This window comes from Molossus molossus, unplaced genomic scaffold (assembly GCF_014108415.1).
Source record: "Molossus molossus isolate mMolMol1 unplaced genomic scaffold, mMolMol1.p scaffold_m16_p_6, whole genome shotgun sequence".
Taxonomy (NCBI): domain Eukaryota; kingdom Metazoa; phylum Chordata; class Mammalia; order Chiroptera; family Molossidae; genus Molossus; species Molossus molossus.
This window is the reverse complement of record NW_023425399.1, coordinates 69,985-88,149: the sequence shown is the minus strand read 5'-3', so window position 1 is coordinate 88,149 and position 18,165 is coordinate 69,985. Positions and strand designations below refer to the sequence as shown.

General features: G+C 59.3%; 1 protein-coding gene across 1 annotated transcript in view; it reads left to right on the top strand.

The window, feature by feature from the left end:
- The window catches only part of MYT1 (myelin transcription factor 1), a 53,068-nt gene that overhangs the window by 4,080 nt on the left and 30,823 nt on the right, over window positions 1-18,165 (top strand). The window contains exons 2-4 of the mRNA XM_036244504.1: window positions 9,154-9,251; window positions 16,619-16,673; window positions 17,440-17,470. Of these exons, the coding sequence (XP_036100397.1) occupies window positions 16,619-16,673; window positions 17,440-17,470 (86 nt within the window). The 5' untranslated portion in view covers window positions 9,154-9,251. The remainder of the gene's footprint in view (window positions 1-9,153; window positions 9,252-16,618; window positions 16,674-17,439; window positions 17,471-18,165) is intronic.

Genomic DNA, 18,165 nt, shown 5'->3' with positions numbered 1-18,165 from the left:
ATGAGCCAGACCTGTGGCTCTGAGAGCCCGAGACGCTGCCCCGGTCCCTGTGCGTCTGCTGAGCTGACCACTTGCAGCCCTTCAGCCTTTACACCCCAGAGTGACCGGCTTCAGCCCTGTCCTCTGAGGGCGGCCCAGGTGGTTCTGATGGCTGGAGCTGCCTGTTCCCACGAGGCTTTAGAGACAGAGCTTCACCGATGACGTGGTCACGTGCGTGAAGCAAGGGCCCTCCCAGCCTGGGCTTCCCCGGCGGGTACTGTCCCAGGGCCCCCGGACTCGTGGTTCAAAGTTGCCTGTTCGGTTCCCAGACTTCACGGAACAATGAGCTCACATGTGGAACTTCGGTCTGCACATGAAACTGTGCAATTTCTCACACATTCTACCCTGGCCTACGTCTGTGCGGCCAAGACAGGGACTTGACATCGGGAGGACTTAGGACATTGTTTTCTTTGAGGCTGGACCACCACCTACAGCACAGACACATTTGACACTGTTGTGTCAACTGCTGTGCCTGGGGATGTACTGACCCATTTTCCCCATCAATGTGCCTGTGGGTACACAGTACGGCCCCCTTCTCCAGGCAGGCACTGACGCTGGGGGGCAGTTAGCTTCCCACAGGGGAGGTCCAGCCCGGGCACTGCCCCCAGGGGCAGTCTGCCCCCAGGGCTCCCGGAGGTGCTCTCCGGCTGCCTCCAGCCTTATTTTCCGTCCCAACGTCGAGATCCCTCACCTGCTTCTGCAACGCAGCTTCATCTCCTGCAGCTGAGTCCATTTTCTTCTCATTCAAGGCCCTGTGCCGATGCCCCGGGTCTCCCGTGGGCCTCTCTGGCTTTGAGGTCGCTCTCCCAGGTGTCTCCTCCTTGAGCCCCCAGTCCTGGCAGCTCCCTTGGGACACCGCCTCTGCCTCACACCTGCCTGCTCCCTGTCAGGGGCACCTGCGGGCGGGTCGGGCTTCCCTGGCAGGGGCCCGATGTGGGTGCTGCCCCGAGTTCTAGTGCTGGGCCGGACATGCCAGGGATGCTTCTCAGTGTTGGCTCTGGGGTTGGAAGGAAATTGACGTGAGCAGAAAAGCTACTGAAAGGCCCCCCTGAGAGCTTCACTTCTGAGTGTCTGGTCCACTGTCTGCTCCTGGAGGTGTGTCCACTGGGGGAAGCCGAGCGTGGGATCCAGACGGAGGAGCTGCTCCTGCTCTCCCTCCGACGTCCAATTCTGGGGTGCTGAGTCTTGTGCAACCCCTTTTCTTGGTTAATCCTCACCCGAGGTAGATGGAGTAGAGGGAAATAGGGAGAGAGACAGACACATCAACTGGTTGCCTTTTGACCCCGCCTAGGGTAGGGGATCAAACCTGCAACCCAAGTACGTGCCCTTGACCAGGAATCGATCCCGAGACCCTGTGGCCCGAGGCTGATGGTCTAACCACAGAGCAAAACGCCCGGGGCTGTGCGCCTTCATTTCACTCCCACCCTGTTCATGGTTGGTGAGAGTTGTGATGAGCCGTGAACTCTGTCTTCTCTCATGTGCCTCCGGATGCTTCTTGGAAATGCCCGGAAGCAGAGAGGCCTGCAGACAGGGCCCTGCTCCCTCAGAGCTCAGTAAGGAGACGGGTGGGTTTGGGGGGGCCCCGGCTGGCTGTGGGCTCTGGGTCCCGGCTCTGCTGGCGGCTGCGGGTCTGATCGTTGGCGTCTGGTTCGGGACGTGCTGCTGCACCTCTGGGCCCTGCAGGACCCCAGGTGGGCTCTGAGCAGGGAGCTGGACCCCAACTCTTCTATGATGCAGCAGCCTCCCAGGCAGGGGGCCTGATGTCCTCCCACCCAGCCCGGCCCCTCCTGGCCAGGCCCCCTTACTGTTCAGTTCCTCGGAGGCCACCAGAAAGGCAGCGGCGTGTTGCTGGGCATCACCAGGGGGCCGAGGGCACCCTCACCGCCAGGGCCACTCTGAGCCCTGGAGCTGGGCCAGGTTCAAGTCCGCGGGGAGCAGCTGCCTGACTCCAGGAACAGGGAGAAGGAAAACCATGCCCCCAGGGCTCGTGGTTCCCCTGCAATGCCGCTTCTGAATCGGGGTGACCCAGGGCACGGAGCTTTGGCCAACTTTATCTTAGTTTGTTCAGGAGAGAACCCACTGGAGTCGGGTTACCTTCAGGACCCTAAACCAAGTGTGGTCTCAAGAGAGAAGGAAGTGGCCTGTCGCTGGGAGGGGCAGTCCTGACTAAGAAAGGGGTTCCTAGGACTCGGGACAAGGAGTGGAGCTCCAGAGATGGCCCTGTTGTCTTGGAGGCTGGTGTCCCCTGGGGACCACAGAGCGCTGTGAGGAGGGGCCCGAACCGGTTCTTGGTTCCCACCCAGTGGGCAGTGGGCGAGGACTTGCCAGCTCCATCTGTCACGGTGTGTTTACCTGCTCTGTGCCCTTGTCTGAACCCAGGATTGAGACGGACGCTGATGCCGTGTCCCTGAGAGCGGCTCAGCCTGTCCAGCCACTGCCCCCCTTTCCCGAGCACTTGGGGTGCCCGGGTGCTGGGCATGTGGGCAGCAGCTACAGACATGGAGGATGGGTGTGTGGCAGTTACAGGGGACCCAGGGGCTGTGGGCAGGTGCAGGTGACAGAGTAGATGTCTTTCCGGCTTCTGCCTGGTCTGTGGCTTGGGTAGCGGGGTGGGTCTGGGGTTTGGAGGGAGCCCCAACCCCAATCTCTTCTGTACCCACGACAGCCCTGCCCATCCCCCCTGGGCTCTCCCTGGTTCTCCGAGGCTCCAGCCTTTCCTATAGGCCAGGAGGGCCGCCTCCCCCGGCTTCTCTTTCGGGGAGGGCGGGGCTGTGTGCCCAGATGTAGGTGGGTTGGCGCTAGAGCGGACCCCTCGGGTGGAAGTCCACTCGGGTGGAAGGTTGTCTGTGGAGCCTCAGGAGCGTGTGTGCGGAGCTGGAGGCCTGGCCTGGGGGGCACAGACTGGAGCAGCTCTGCCCGGCTAGGCCTCTCTGGGGGGCTGGGCACCCCCAGGGCTGACAGCGCCTCCCGTCCTGCTCGGACCCGCCCCGCCGGCACACTCCTGCCGGCCCCCTGGAGAGCAGCCTGTGATTTCGCTGGAGAGTCATTGTTCGGGCCGAGCACTTTAGGTGTTGTTTTAACAGCCCTGGTAAGGTTAAAAGAAATAATAATAATAATATAAGAAAGACTCAGCCCCAGTAGCTGCCTGCAACGTGCTATTTGCATGTTTAAGGAAACACTTCTTTGAGACAGCCTGGGTGAAAGGTCGCTATTTGCATGTAAATGGAAAAGAAAGTGTACGAGGCTGGAAGTTACATCTGTATTATTTTCTCAGCGGAGAGCTGCTGTGTGGAGACTCAGGGATGGGGCTTGCATTTGGCTTTTATTGAAAAGAGCAAGTTCCAGGGAGGCTGATTTAGAAGCGAAATAATGAGAGAAATGTGCGAAGGACGGAACGGCCAGCCCCGCCCCCTCTCATTTCCACCTAAACTCAGCAGAAGCAGGTCTATCTGCTCCACTCAGCATTTTATTCCCCGAGTCCCAGCCTCAGAAAAAGGAAAGAAAAAGAGCAAACTTGCCCCATTCCCCCCTCCCCCCGCCCTGGTTGTTTCCTGCCAAAAGCTGGTCCGTGGGTGGGATGCCAGCGCTGCCCGAGAGCCACCCAGATGCGGAACAGAACCCGCGGCAGCTGTGCTTTCCAGGGGTGCAGCAAAGAAGGGCCGGGGGCCAGGGGAAGGGGCGCCCTGTCTGGGAGGCCCAGGGCTGCAGGAAGCTGTGGGGAGCAAATGTGGGTTCTCCCTGCAGCCCTGCCCGGGGCCCGTGGTGTGCAGGGCACCGCCAGGTCCTTGTTCATTCTCTGGGCTGTCAGCCTCTCCCCAGGGCCAGCACCCCAGGAGGCCGAGGGCAGAGCCGGGGTCAGGAAGCCGAGCAGGTTGGAACCTGCCTTCACCCAGGCCACCCTGGGCCCGCAAAGGTGGAGACCCTGCTCCAGTCTCCGCACAGAGACCTCCGCTGACTGATCCCTGTCACTGAAAGCACAGCCTCGTGTCCCCTCATTAAAAAATTTTTTATCCTCACCCGAGGATACTTTTCCATTGATTTTTAGATATAATGGAAGGGACAGAGGGAGAGAAAGAGAGAAACATCGATGTGAGAGAGACACAGCGATTGGCTGCCTCCCGCAGGACCCTGACCGGGGATGGGGATCAAACCTGCAACCCAGGTACATGCCCTTGACCGGAAATGAAGCAGAGACCCTTCGGTTCACTGGTCAACGCTCTAACCACTGAGCAAAACCAGCCAGGGCATGTCCCATCATTTTAAAAAATAGTTTTGAAACACTCTCAAACTCACAGGAACGTTTCAAATCCAGGATCGAGCTGCTTTTCCTGAACCACTCGAGAGAATGTCAGCCACGTCCATGCCTGTCGCCCAGAACACCTGCTCAAGGTGTGTCCTGCAGAACACCCTTCCTCAAGGTGGGCGCAGGCCGGGCACAGGGCGGGGGGCACCTGGCTGAGGCATCCACCTGGTCTCAGTCACAACCTCCCCTCCGGAAGAGCGCTGGTCAGCTTCTGTAGAACTTCAGTTTGGGTTTGCCGGCTGTCTCTGTGACAGGATGTGGGTTATTTGGTGCTTCTCCCTGGCCCTGCTGTCCCCACATTGGTTACTGGGTTAGAGGCTGTCGTCCTGAGGCAAAGCCAGTCTTTCTTTTTGCAGAGAATGAGCATTTAGGGGAGAGGTACTTTGGAAACTAAGGAAACACCTCATTCCTCATAAAACTACCAGTGTATTTATTTTTATTGATGTCTGTGTAACATGATTCATGTCATCCAGGGGGTTATAATTATTCTGTTGATACGCAGTGTCCCTGCTGACCGGTGGAAGCTGACAATAGCTGGTTTCCGCGTCCTGTGCCGCATCCCCACAGCAGTGGGCGTGGCGGCGGCCTGAGCACATTCTGACTGCACCGCGTTCCCTTCCCTCCAGAAACACACCCAGCGCCATCAGCAGTCCCCCACCTGCCCCACACACCCGGCCAGCTCGGACACACCTCCGGTCCAGATCGACCGCGTCTGGACGGCCCACGAATTGCGCGGTGCCGGTGTTTCTCGTCTGCCCCTGGTGCTGAGCGCTTAGTGTTCGAGTTCACTGTGCCCGTGGGAGCCTTCATTCCTTCTTGTCAAGTGTGACTCGGGGGTATTTTGTTAAAATTTATTGATTGATTTTAGAGAGAAAGAAAGGAGAGAGAGAGAGAGAGGGAGAGAGAGGGAGAGTCATCGATCTGTTGCTCCACTCACTGATGCACTCATTGGTTGATTCTTGTATGTCCCCTGACTGGGGGTCGAACCCAAACCTTGGCACGTTGGGATGACATTCTAAGCAACCGAGCGACCTGGCAGGGGCCCATTGGTATCTTGTCACATCCATTCAGCAGTGGATGGACGTCTGGGTTGTTTCCACTTCCCAGCGGGTGTGAAGGAAGGTGGGAGAACAGCTGTGCCCAGGGCTGTGTGTGGACACGCGCTTTCATCCTCTTGGTCTGTACCGGGGGGCCTGGGTCCTGTGGACACTCTAGGCTCCATACTCGAGGGGCTGCCGGGCGGTTTCCAAAGCCGGCTGCGTTTCCATTTCTGTCGGCGATGCCCCGTGCTCCAGCTCCCCATGTTCTCTCCAACACTTGTTATTGTCTGTTTTTAAAAAATTATAGCCAGTTTAGTGAGTGTGTGGCTTTAATTTGCATTTCCCTGATGACTGGTGTCGAGATTCTTTTCATGTGTGTACTGGCATTTGTACGCTGTCTCTGGACCAGTGTCTTCAAGCTGGGCCGTCTAATTACGGGGCTGCAAGCATACTGTGCGTGTTCCGGATGCAGTCTGTAATCAGACGTACGAATTGCAAACATTGTTTCCCAGTTTATGGGTTGTCTTTTCACCTTATTGATGGTGTTCCACTGACGAAGTCTCAAGCTTTGATGCAGTTCAATGTATCCATAATGTATCCATTTCCCCCTTTATTACTTCGTCTAAGGAACCTTCGCCTAAGCTGGAGTCAGGGTGTTGGTTTCTGAGTAAGACGTGAGAGGGTCCCACTTCACTGTTTGGCTACTCTGTGTTCCTTGAGTCGCCACATGAATTTTACAGTTCGTCAGTTTTTTGCGAATGGAACACAACAACCGGGGAGACAAGTGCCAGGCGCTGGTGAGATCCGGAGCATGAGAGTGGCAGGGTTTGCGGCTGAGACAGTCCAGGGCCCCCACGCCGGGAGCAGGGGGAGGGCAGCCCAGTCCTGTGAGGAGCAGATGTTAAGAGCGGGGACCAGGGTCAGGAGTCAGCGGGATGGTCAGCGGCCAGAGGAGCCCACACACAGTTGTGGGGAGGCTGTGTTCAGGGGGTGCGCCATGGGGGTGTGACTGGGGACCCCCAGAGATCGTGCTTCAGGTGAGGACTGCAGGCGGATGCTGCGATGGGGAGTAAGGAGCAGTCAGGCAGGGTCCCTTAGGAAATGCGGCTGTGAGGGGGGAGATGGGGGTCGCTGGGAGTGGGGTCCACATGGATGGTGGTTTTAAATGTGGACGCCACAGCTGAGGAACAGTGGAAAAGCCCCAGGAAGGGTCCATTTGAGAGGATGAGGAACAGTGGGTGCCCTAGGGCCCTTTACCTGATAGTGGGAAGGAGGGGGATCCAGCCCACATGGAGGGGTTGGCTCAGCCTTGATGTTGGGGACAGAGGGGGACTGAGGAGGGCTGGGCCGAGGGCCTCCCGAGAGGGTCCTGTGTGCTCGGTGTCCAGGGCCGTGTGCTCCTGTTTCTCAGGAACTGTCCAGTCCGGGGGGGCCTGGTGGGCAGGTTGTGGGTCTGCTGAGTCGGAGAAGGAGGCTGCGCTGAGACAGGGACCAGTTGGGCTGAGGCGGGAAGACGCCCCCTCCCAGGACCTGTGTGCATCCGCTGACAGGCCCTTGTTGCTGTTCTGAGCTTGTCTGCCCGCCCGAATCTCATGGAAGTGAGTCTGGGACCTCTGTGGGGACAGACACTGGGCTTGTGGTGCCAGGTCCCAGAGAGGGGTCACGGCCAGCGCCTCCTCCTCACCTCCTGCTCCTGAGGCTGGTGCTCTGAGTCTGTGCACAGGGACTGATGAGCTCATCAGACACCCAGGGACCCACACGGAGGCTTGTCTTGAGAAAAACCTGCCCCTCGCCACGGATTCCTGGTCCTACTGCGGTGACACCCCACGCGCTCCCCCTGCGCTTGACCCAGAGGGGCACTTTCCCCTCGAGCTCCAAATCCCCAAACGTCTCTTCCCTCCCACTTTGTGGATGAAAAGGGGGCACGCAGGCGGATCTGGCCTCAGGCAGGTCCCAGAGGGGAACCCAGGGGCCCAGGCTGTTTCTCAGCATAGCAGGAGCGTGGTCTTCCGGCAGTGACTACAGTTAGCTGCCAACACGGTCCTCTGAGAAGGCAGGACTCACATCAGCGCAGAGCGGGTCCGTGAATGAGGATCTGGGCTCGGGGTGTGTGACGCCCCGTTTGATGCCCCGTCCCAGGGGTGAGGCTCCAGGCACAGGGCTGCCTGCTCCTTTGCCCAGAGGAGGCAGAAGCATCTGTGTACAGATGAGGATGCTGGACACTCTTGGGCCCCTGTGCTTTGCCAGGGGAGAGTAAACGCACCTGTGAGCTGGTCATCTCCCGTCAAACAGAAACCAGAGGTCCCTGCGTGGAGACTTGCTCCATTCACCCTGCTGGGCTGCTCTGGGAAGCGGGAGGGACATTGGGGGGGGCTCCCACAAGGGTGGGATGTGTCTAAGGCCCCTGGCTGGGGTGCCAAGGGGACAACAGTCCTCTGGCACCACAGACCCCAGGCTCTATGTCCTCCCCTCCGGCTGTCCCCAACACCTGCCGCACTCCCCTCAGAGACTTGCATGTAGGGTGACAGGAAAGTCCACGGGGGCCTCACCAGCCAGCCTTGCCCACAGGCGCTGTGGTGCCCCTGCTCCTGGAGGCTGTGTGTGGGGTGAGCTGTGTGCAGCCACCTCTGCCCGCAGGTGTGGGACACGCCTTATGGCTGGTGAAGTCACCCTGGGGTCCTTCCTCTCTTCCCTGTGAGTCTGTCTGGCTCCTCTTTGCAGCCCCCACCTGTGAATTCAGGGCCTGTGTGACCCCCAAATACTGTCCCCCACATGCCTGTCACGGGTTTGGAGTCTGAATACCTGATGGTGGGCCTGGTCCCGTTTTGGGCGTGTGGGTGACTGGTGAGGGTCTGGGAGCCGGAGAGACACAGCTGACACCTCTCTGGTCGAGGCCAGTCCGCACAGGGTCCCCTCAGGGGCCACAGGGTCCCCTCAGGGGCCTTGGCTCAGCAAGGCGGGCACACAGTAGGTGCCAAACCAGTCCTTTGAAGACCTTACATTAAGCGTCTCCTTGACAACCAGTCCTCTGTGTCTAGCTCCCGGAGGTCACAGGAGGCCCTTTGATGGCTCGGAGGCATTTCCAGACATGGGCGCTGTGGCCAGGAGCCAGAGGGACGCCTGGGGCAGGAGGTGGGATTCTGGACAAGCCGCATTTGAGGACACTGGCCAAGCATGCGAGGGGAGGCCAGGAGGGGAGCATGGTTATGACAGCGGTGGGCCTGACCTGCCTTCAGCAGAATCCAAACCCCCTTTCATGGAGAAGCAGAGAGCAGAACGCAGGAATTTTCATTTCCTGTTTTTATTGTTGGTTACTAATGACCTTCCTTTGAAATGCTGCCGTGGAAAGCTGGTTGTCATGGAAACAGGGAGTGCCGTGCAGGGAATAGGTACACAATGCATTTCTTTGTCATGTCCAGCTGATGCCTCAGCCTCCGCTGATGTGCATGAATTTCTGGGAGGAATTAAATATTAACTGGAGGTGTTGTCTGAAGAGGGAAGATGCTGGAAACCAGGGCAGAAGGGAGCAGAGTGTCCCCCGTAGTGACCTGCACCAGCCCCACAGTGTGTCCCACATACTGGACGAGATGCAGGGGTGTCTGAGCCAGAGAGTGATGTTCCCAAAATAGCCCTTCTCTTGTCCCTGTGTGTCTGTCAGTGGGTTCCAGAAAAGGGGTGTGTGGATGGCCGTGCAAACGTGACCCACGGTTCTTGGCTTCCGCCCTCGGGGAGCATGGCAGACAGTCATTGTTTCCTCTTTCTGGCCTTCAGAACATGAGTTCCGGGGTGAGCTGCTGAGTCAGAGGTGGACACACGGAGACAAGGCCAGCAACTGCAGGACCTCGAGGCTCCTGGACGGACGCGGCAAGGTGAGGCACTTGGAGGGCTGTCCTGCCCTGGCCCCAGGTCTGGGCCAAAGAGGCCCTTCCCTCTCCAGGCATGGAGCACACTGGTAGCTTTTGGTCTAGTCATCATCATTCTAGATTAGGCAACGGACACCTGGAGACCAGGGCTGGCAGTGGTCTGGTCACTAAAGCTGAAGGAAGAAAGGGGCTGAAGGGAGCAGGTCCCGTGCGGCCGTGGTCTGGCTCGGCGGTGTCTGTTCTGCGGTCTGCGCTGCGCTCGCTGCGGTGACCTGGGCAGGCTGAGAATCCCTAGGAACGCCTGAGGTGTGCTTCCCTTGCTCATCTGTCTTCCCAAACTGGACAGATGGTTCATGCGGCCACGGGGGGCGCTCAAGCCCCTCCCCAGACTGCTCCAAGATCCAGGATGTAACAAGCACTGACAGCCACGCCAGGCCTCTAACTCTAGAACTGCCCGTGATGTTCTCTGGGTGGAGCTGGTCCCCAGGGTCAGGTGACCCTCAGAGACGAGGTGCAGGTGGCAACAGGCTCGAGGGACTCCTTTCCCGGGTCTCAGATTCTGATTTCACTTTCTTGACGTGGAGACGCTTCTCCGTCAAGGATTCAAGCTGTGACCCAGGGTGTGGCCACTAAGATGTGATGGCAAAGGGTGTAGATGGTCAGGCTACAGCGTTCTGGTGACACCGCAGCTGAGGGTGCTTGGCTTCATTCTCAGAGCTGACGTCTCTACAATCTGGGGGCTGGCATGCACTTCAATGGGTCGGTGCCTGCACCTCTGTCCACACTTTTGTTCCTGTGGGATTACTGGGGCTCTGCCAAGCCATCTGGAGCCTGAGGCACAGGGAAACCAGTCCCCCCAGTCCTGCCTTTATTTACATATCAGGCAATTTGTTCGCCATAGACTTTCTACACTGATTTTGATGTTTTAAAATATTGCATTAAACTATTATTGAATCTTGATCTGAGTTTGTGTTCCCCCTTAAACGTGCACCTGGGTGGATGCCTTCCTTGCTCACCCCACCCCAGCCCTGAGCATCTACCCAGAGATTCTCATGACCAGGAAAGCGACAGGCAGCCTCCGTGACCCAACATTTACTGGTTACATTGGCGGCCTTTTTAGTGCATGGTTCATGGCGCCTGCAAACAATTACAGTAGGAGCATCAAAGATCACTGACCACAGATCACATGACAAACATCCTAATGACAGAGAAGTTCGAAAAATTGTCCGAATGGCCAAAAGTGACACAGAGACATGAAATGAACAAATGCTGTAGAAAAATGGCGCCAACCGCCCTGGTCGGTTTGGCTCAGCGGTTAGAGCATCGGCTTGCGGTCTGGAGAGACCCGGGTTCGGTTCCCGCTAAGGGCACGTACCTCGGTTGCAGTTTGTCCCCGGCCCTGGTTGGTTGTGTGGGTGGCAGCCACTCGATGTGTCCCTTTCACGTCGATGTTTCTCTCTCTCTCTCTCTCTCTCTCTCTCTCTCTCTCCCTCCCACTCTGTCTGTACAAAAAAATGGAAAAATGTCCTCGGGTGAGGATAAAAAAAAAAAAAAGAAAAAAGAAAAATGGCGCCAATAGATTTGCTTGGTGCAGGGTTGCCACAAACCTTCAACTGTGAAAACACGGGCCCTCTGCAGAAGCATCGAGGGCCCGCCTGGACCCGGTCGAGGCCGAGGGCCCTGGGTGCCAGCACTTGCTGTTGTGCAGCTGTAAGTGGTGGTGGGAAGGGCTGTCTCTGTGGCTCTGGCGTGAGGAGCTCGAGGGTGTAGGACACGCTGTGGACTAGTCTGTGGGCCACGCTCAGGTTCTCTGGCAGCATCGGCCACTTCACAGGAGACTTTCCCCTCTAGCTTGGGCAGGTGGGGCCCGAGTTGCTGTTCTGGTCAGAGGACGTGTGTGAGCGGGGTGATCCCCAGCACTGGCGCTGGAGCAGGCAGCAGCCTCTGGCCCAGGAGGCCACAGTGCAGGTGGCCGGCCTCGGGGACAGAGTCACAGCGCGGTGGCAGGTCCAGCCTCAGACGGAGGTGGGTGAGGTGAGGAGCCTGTGTTCACAGCCTATGGGTTCAGCACCAGGTGTGTGGACAGCTCACAGATGGGTTTGGAAGGGGCCCTTAGAAAAGACCGGGTGTGTTTGGGGGAATTGCTGGGTGTGTGTGTGCGTGATCCTAAGGAGAACAGGAGTAGGCTTTGATTGTAGGTTCTTATTGCCTCTTCTTGACCTTGATGAATAAAACGCTGGGGCCCCAAGTCACATCCTGTTCCAGTGGGTGATTGCCCGATATTCAGCCAGGCTTCTTCCTGCCACCCTGACGGCTCCTGTCGAGGGAGGGCGTCACCACCTCACTTGATGTGGCCTAATTTCTACCTCTGGGCAGGTACAAATTCCGTTTATGGTGGGCTTTTAAACAGAGGGACTCAGACAGGGCTGCTTTCTCAGGGTGTCATGATGTAGCTATAATTCAACTTGGTTGGGGTCTCATGCTGAGCCATCGTCTCATGCTTGGATGTGCCACGAAAACCCCTCCCAAGACACGAGCTCAGTAATGCTCCACGGTGTCCTTTCTGCAGCCCGGGAAGGAGGCTGCTCTGTTCAGCTCCCAGGAGGCCAGACAACGGGTGAATGTCAGAGAGGGAAGCGGAGGCTGTGCCGGCAGGAGGCCAGCGGGCTCTGAGGGGTTCCATGGAGAGGAGCAGGGGATGCACTGGAGGGCTGCCCTGAAGCCCCGAATGGAGCTCCTGCCCCGGGGTAGGGGCGGGGCCAGCACCATGCTGCCTGGGGCAGGGGCTTCCCAGCAGCCAGTGCGAAAGGTGCGGCCCTCGGCTGGGCACAGAGGGAGCAGCCTTGTCCTGCCCTGGAACACTGGGCAGGTGCTTCAGATCCAGTGGGGCAGCTGAAGGCAGGTTCCTGGCCACCTGCTGTTATGTCCCTCTGCCCTTCCCACCCACGTTGCCCCTTCCTTCAGCAGGGCTGCCTGTGGTCTCCTGGGGGTAGCGGGCGGCCCCCTTCTTCTAGGCCTGCCCTGGGGATACTGGAACCCATACAATCTTATGGATTTGAGATTTGCCCTAAGTCCTTTTCTAATTCTCCAACTTTGCAGCCGTTGGAACCAATTTTGAATAAAATGAAACACCAACCTGCTTCCTCCTACAGGGCCAGGTGGGTGTCCCTGTGGTGCCGGGGTCCTAGGCCCCCTTTCCCGCCCAGGGCTCTGGTTGGTGCTCAGCTGCCTTCCTCTGCCCAGGGTCTCAGAAACGTCTTTGACTGTCCCCACTTGTCTGTCCGTCCGCCCGTCCTTATGTAATATGTGCTGAGCAGTGAAGGAGGCACGGCACCTCGCTCTGCAGGACACGGTGACCTTGAAATGGGAACGGATGAGCTTATCTCAGGTGGAACCAAGGGCCGGGAGGGAAATGAGCACACGCAGGAGGGCACAGGCCCGGCTGTGGGAGGAGCTCCACCCAAGGGTGCTCCTTCTCCCCAGCTCTGAGCCCCTCCCACCCGGGGGCAGCCTAAATGTCCTCAGATTCTCACTGACCCCCGGAGCCTCCTCTCCCCACAATGCCCTGGGTCTGAGCAGCCCCTTTCTTGTGAGGCCTCCCCTGGCGCCCCGCCCTGGAGTGAGGGGCCCTGGTGGGAGGGCGGTGCTGCCCGGGCCAGGATGTCCTGCAGGGGCAGCTTGTCTGGGATGTTTCGGGCCAGGCGTCAGCCGTCTGTGCAGAGGGGCAGGAGGCTCCGGGGAAGAACAGGAGAAAGGAGGGACAGAGAAGGAGACACAGGGCAGTGGTCAAGGGTCAGGGTTTGGGGTTAGTGACAGGGAGGGAGGGGACCCTCCATAGACCCCGTAGGGGTCAACCGGACAGCCTTGGACGCAGCACCCCCACCCACCCACTGTGTCACTGGTCGGGTCTGAGTGAATCTCTCACCTCACGTTCCCAGAGTCCTGATGAAGTCACAGGTGTGGGGGCTTCTGACCACATGGGCTCGTCCGGTTCCCCTGCTGTGAATGTCCAGCTCTGGGAACCCAGTTTGGGCAGTGGATGTGCAGATGGGTCTGAAAGGGCTGGTCCTCGAGGAGCAGCCCCAAGGGAGGCCAGCGTTAGACATCGATAAAACAAGGCGAATGGAGGACCAGGTCCGCCCTCGCTGTCCGCAGTGCGGCCACATCGGTGGGTCTGCATTTGTAAATCACTCTCCTCCCGTTTCCTGCGGAGACAGAACAGTGGAGTGTCAAGCTGGCGAAGGCGCACAGGCTGTGGGGTGCCCCTCATGGAGAAGGGGCCGGCGGGACAGACACGGGCGATGCCCTGAGGGAGCCCCTGCCCCCCCGGAGAGTGGCGTTCACCTAAGGTCGCTCGGCTGTGACAAGGGGCCTTTTCACCTCAAGGGGAGAGGCTGTTCAGTAAGTTGTGGGCTGCGAAAAAACAGGGACTTGGTGGGTTTGTGCTTGGAGCAAGTGAAGGGTTTTCAACAACAAATGAATGAAAATCGGGATGTGTCTCCTTGTCTTTGTGGGGTGGGGGCTGCTAGGTGCTGCCAGGTTCTGCTGGGGACACGGAGCAGCCGTGTCTAGGGCGTGAGGACAGCAGAGAACCTGCCTCCTCACCCTCCCGGAAGGAATCCGTGGGCTGGCAGCCTTCACCACAGCCTTGCCCCCGCCCCAGGGGCCGCGACTGCCGGCCCCAAACAGCTTAGAGATCAGCCTGGCTGCCGACGTCCCGTCATCGGCTCTTAAAAGTTCACTCTCATGTTCAAGAGCTGACCTGTCTTTCTCCCTGTAGCTCCGTTTTTCTCCCTTTTAAAATCCAAGCACATGCACTGAACAGAACTTCTCACTGACCGACCACCTGATGCAGACACATTGCAAGTGCAGGTGCTTGGCGACGGGCTTGTAGTCTGCAGGCAGCGTCCCGATCCCCCGCCACCCTCCCTGTTCTCTGCTCTCTGAGCAACGTGTCTGCAGGAAGTCCAACTGCCAAGGCACGCATCAGCCTAGCAGTGCGCTCGCCAGTGTCCTCAGGAAGCAGAGCAGGTCTCAGGCCAGCCGTCCGGCCACCAGCAGTCAGCAGCCCGCCGTCCCGCACAGGAGGTGGGCGCTGGGCCCCGGAGCAAGGCTCGTAGCCATAACGAGGCCCCGTTGACACCTGCTCCTCTCTTCACGTTCACTGTGAGCCTGGTCCCCAGGGAGCTTACCAAACGGAGGTGTACCGACCGTCTCCTGCTGCTGGGGGGCCGAGATGCAGCTCAGAACCCGGGCTCTGCAGCCTGGACCCAACCTGCTGCGTGAATTACCCCAGGTTTTGATTTTTCCTCCTTATTTTATTTAATTTTTCTTTTTTCTTTCTTTTTTTTTTTTATCCTCACCTGAGGATATTTTTCCATATTTTGTACAGATAGAGTGGGAGGGAGAGAGAGGAAGGGAGAGAGAGAGAGAAACATCGACGTGAAAGGGACACATCGAGTGGCTGCCACCCGCACGACCAACCAGGGCCGGGGACAAACTGCAACCGAAGTACATGCCCTTAGCGGGAACCGAACCCGGGTCTCTCCGGACCGCAGGCCGACGTTCTAACCGCTGAACCAAACCGGCCAGGGCTAATTTTTAAAAAATTATTTGTTGTCCCTTTATTGATTTTAGAGAGAGAGGAAGTGAGAGGGAGAGAGATAGAAACATCGATGAGACAGAACGTCGATGGGCCGCCTCCTGCATGCCCTCCACTGGGAATGGGGTCCACAACCTGGGCATGTGCCCTGACTGGGACTCGAACTGGTGACCTCTTGGTGCAGGGTCAACGCTCAACCACTGAGCCACACCGGCTGGACGATTTTTCCTCCTAACAAGTCACATAAACCATCACATGTTAGTGCTGCTTGTGGGGAGGTTCGCTCTGCAAATCTCATCTCACTCATGGAGGCTCCTCCTCCTGTCTTCCTGGTGGTACGTACACTAAACCCCGGCTCCCACCACCCTGGCTTCCTCTCTTGCCACGTCTTCCCACTGTCCGGCTGTCCGGCAGGCGGCCTCGGTGTGGCCTGAGACAGGTGGACTGCTTCCTCCTCTTCCTGACCCTGGGGACAGGTGGTGAGCCCCGCTCTCCTGGGGCCTCCTGGGGTGTGGGGCACCTGGCAGAGGCCTCTCTCCCTTGGAGACACAGAGCATGTTGGGGCTCCCGTCTCCTACCTTCTCATCGCCTGCCCAGACGTGTCACGTGTGGCACAGGCCAAGTTCCTGTGTGATGACCGGTATCTCCAGGGGGCTCTCCCTCGACTCCCTTGGAGGGACAGTGCATCCCCCACAGAAATGGGTCGGGGCAGGGACTGTTGATGGGGCCATGATGGGCTCTGGTGGGGTCTAGTCTGTGCCTCGTCTCCCTTGGAGGTGCCACTCACCCTCTCCTGGGAGAAGCGGCCCCGGGTGGCCGGCGGGACTGGTTGAGCCGAGCTGGTGGCTGCGTTTCTGCCCAGCCTGGCTCTCATGGCCACGGCCCCTCCGCTGGGTTCACGTCCAGCACAGTGGTCATGGCACTTGGCACACGCTGTGAGCTCAGGAGACACGCGGGCCCTCAGAGTGAGTCATCACAGGACAAAGCCATAATTTTTATATCCAGATTGTTGAAGTGATAATGTTTTGGGTAGGTTGGGGTGAGTTTAGTATTAACATCGACTGTAGCTGCTTCCTCTTACATCGTTCGTGTGGCTGCTGGGACCTTCCTGGTGACGTCTGCGCCTGCCCTCTGCCCCGGGCGGTCGTGCCCGGAGGCCCCTGTGCCTCTGGGGACACAAGGGGCCCTGCCTGCATTAGGGGCGTCCTGAGCTCAGGCTCTTCCCCTGGGACTGTTCCCGGACAGCACACTGGGACTCAAGCTCTCCCACCTCTGACACTTCCTGGGAGGCCCAGCCGCTCCCAGCTGCCTGCTTCTGCCTGGACGGCCTCACGGCAGCTCCCACGGGAAGCTGTGCTCTGGGGACTGGGGGGCAGAGTCTGCTCTGCAGCGGGCGACCTGCCTGGGGCTGGAGCACTTGTGCCCGGTGAGCAGGGCTTGGGCCGGCCCTGTCCTGCTCAGGTGTGGACCTGGGGCGGGGTGGGGCACAGTGGATGGGGGAACCCGGCCGTCCACCATCCTGGTCCCCAGCCTGTCCTGCCCTGGAGCCACTTTTTTTTTTTTTTTTGGTATACGCCCTTAGCAGGAACCGAACCTGGGACTCTCTGGACCGTAGGCCAACTCTCCGACCACTGAGCCAAACCGGCCAGGGCTGGGCCACTTCTTGTCTGTGCCACAGACTCGCCGTCACCCGCAAAGCTTGAGCTGGAAAATGGCTGGAGACCCCGCAGCCCCGTTTTCCTGTTAACCTGACAGTTGTTTCTACTTGCAGATGAGCTTGGAGAACGAGGACGCACGAGCCCGCACCCGGTCCAAGGCCCTGCGAGGTGAGTGCGCCTCCCGCCCCGGCCCCCACAGCTGGCTCTGCCCAGTCCCAGGTGCCAGGGCTGCAGAGGTCACTTTCCCAACATGCCCTCAGGGGAGCAGAGCCGCAGCAATGCCCAGGCCTGCCTGTTTCTCCCCAGTGCTGGTGCCCAGGGCACAGGGCATCTGGTAGCCTCAGGGTGCCCGAGGGGCAGACGAAGTGCACGGGGCAGAGAGGAGCAGGCAGACACAGCTCCCCAGGCGGGGAGGCAAGTGCTAGGAGGCCGTTCTGTTTGGAAGTGACTCACCAGCCTCCGCTTCCCAGGGCGTCAGTCTGCGTACTCGTGGGGCCTGGGAGGTGGTGGGGTAAGGAGGAGGGGAGCCCGTCCCCTTCGTCAGCCTCACCTCCCTGACACACAGGTGAGGGGAGCGCTGAGCTTCTCAGGTGCGCTGCCTGCCCGGTGGGACCCGTGTGTTTCACCCTCAGTGGCTCATTGCTGAGCCCCTGCCGCTTGGCCCATCTGCTCCCTTCTCTGTCCAGCTCTATCTGCTGGGTCAGGTTTCCTGCCAGGAACCAACTTCTAGGTGCAATTAGAGAACGAGATACTGTCCGGGTCCCGAGGGCCCAGAAAGCCTGTGCGGGGGCATCCATCCCTCTGCCCCTCCGGGGTTGGCCGAGGCTGCTTGCCCGTTAGACTGTCAGAAGATGGGCTGGGTGCTCACGGGGCCCCTTCCTTCATGGTGCCTTTTCAATACTGACTTCGCCTGTTTCTCGTTTCTCTCACCTAGCACCCCCAGAGCCCGCAGGGGCCGACCTCAGGTAAGAGACTCCCCACCAGCACGCAGCACGGTCCCATACCGGGCACTTGGACTGGCCAACTGCACCGGGGACCTTCCCTCACGGGGCCCCTCTCTCTGTCACTGTTGGCTGTCGGCGCCCCGCCCCTGCCCTGGCCCCCACACAGCCAGCCCCTTGCAGGGCACAGCTGTGTGCACACCTGGCCCACCTGTACCTGCCGTCACCGCGGTCCCCAGCCATGCTGCCCTAGCAGGCTGTCAGGTGGTCTGAGGCCCTGTTGGCCCAGAGAGGAACAGGCTGTTCTGGTCCCGAGTCTTCCACAGACTCAGACATGCAGGTGGTGGTTCTGTGTGTTGGGGATCTCACGCGGCTGAACTCTGGGATGCAGATTCCGGCCCACGTCTCACAGGGGATGGATGTCCTGAGGAGGGGGGAGCACAGCTCGCTGCAGTATGTGCTGGTCAGAGCAGGAGGGGGCTGCCTGCCTCCCGGAGGCTGTGTGCCCTCACCTGCAGGCTTCTGTCCTGGGCATGGCCAGAGGGGAACCACCCCAGTGCCTCCAGGTCAGGCTGTCCCAGCACCTCCCCACAGTGCCCGAGGACTGAGGACACGGACACGGACACGGACATGCAGGCCTGGGCTCCTCCCAGGACCTCTGGTGCCAGCCCCCATGCCACCTTCTCAGACTGACCTCCACTGAGTGGTGTCTAGTGACC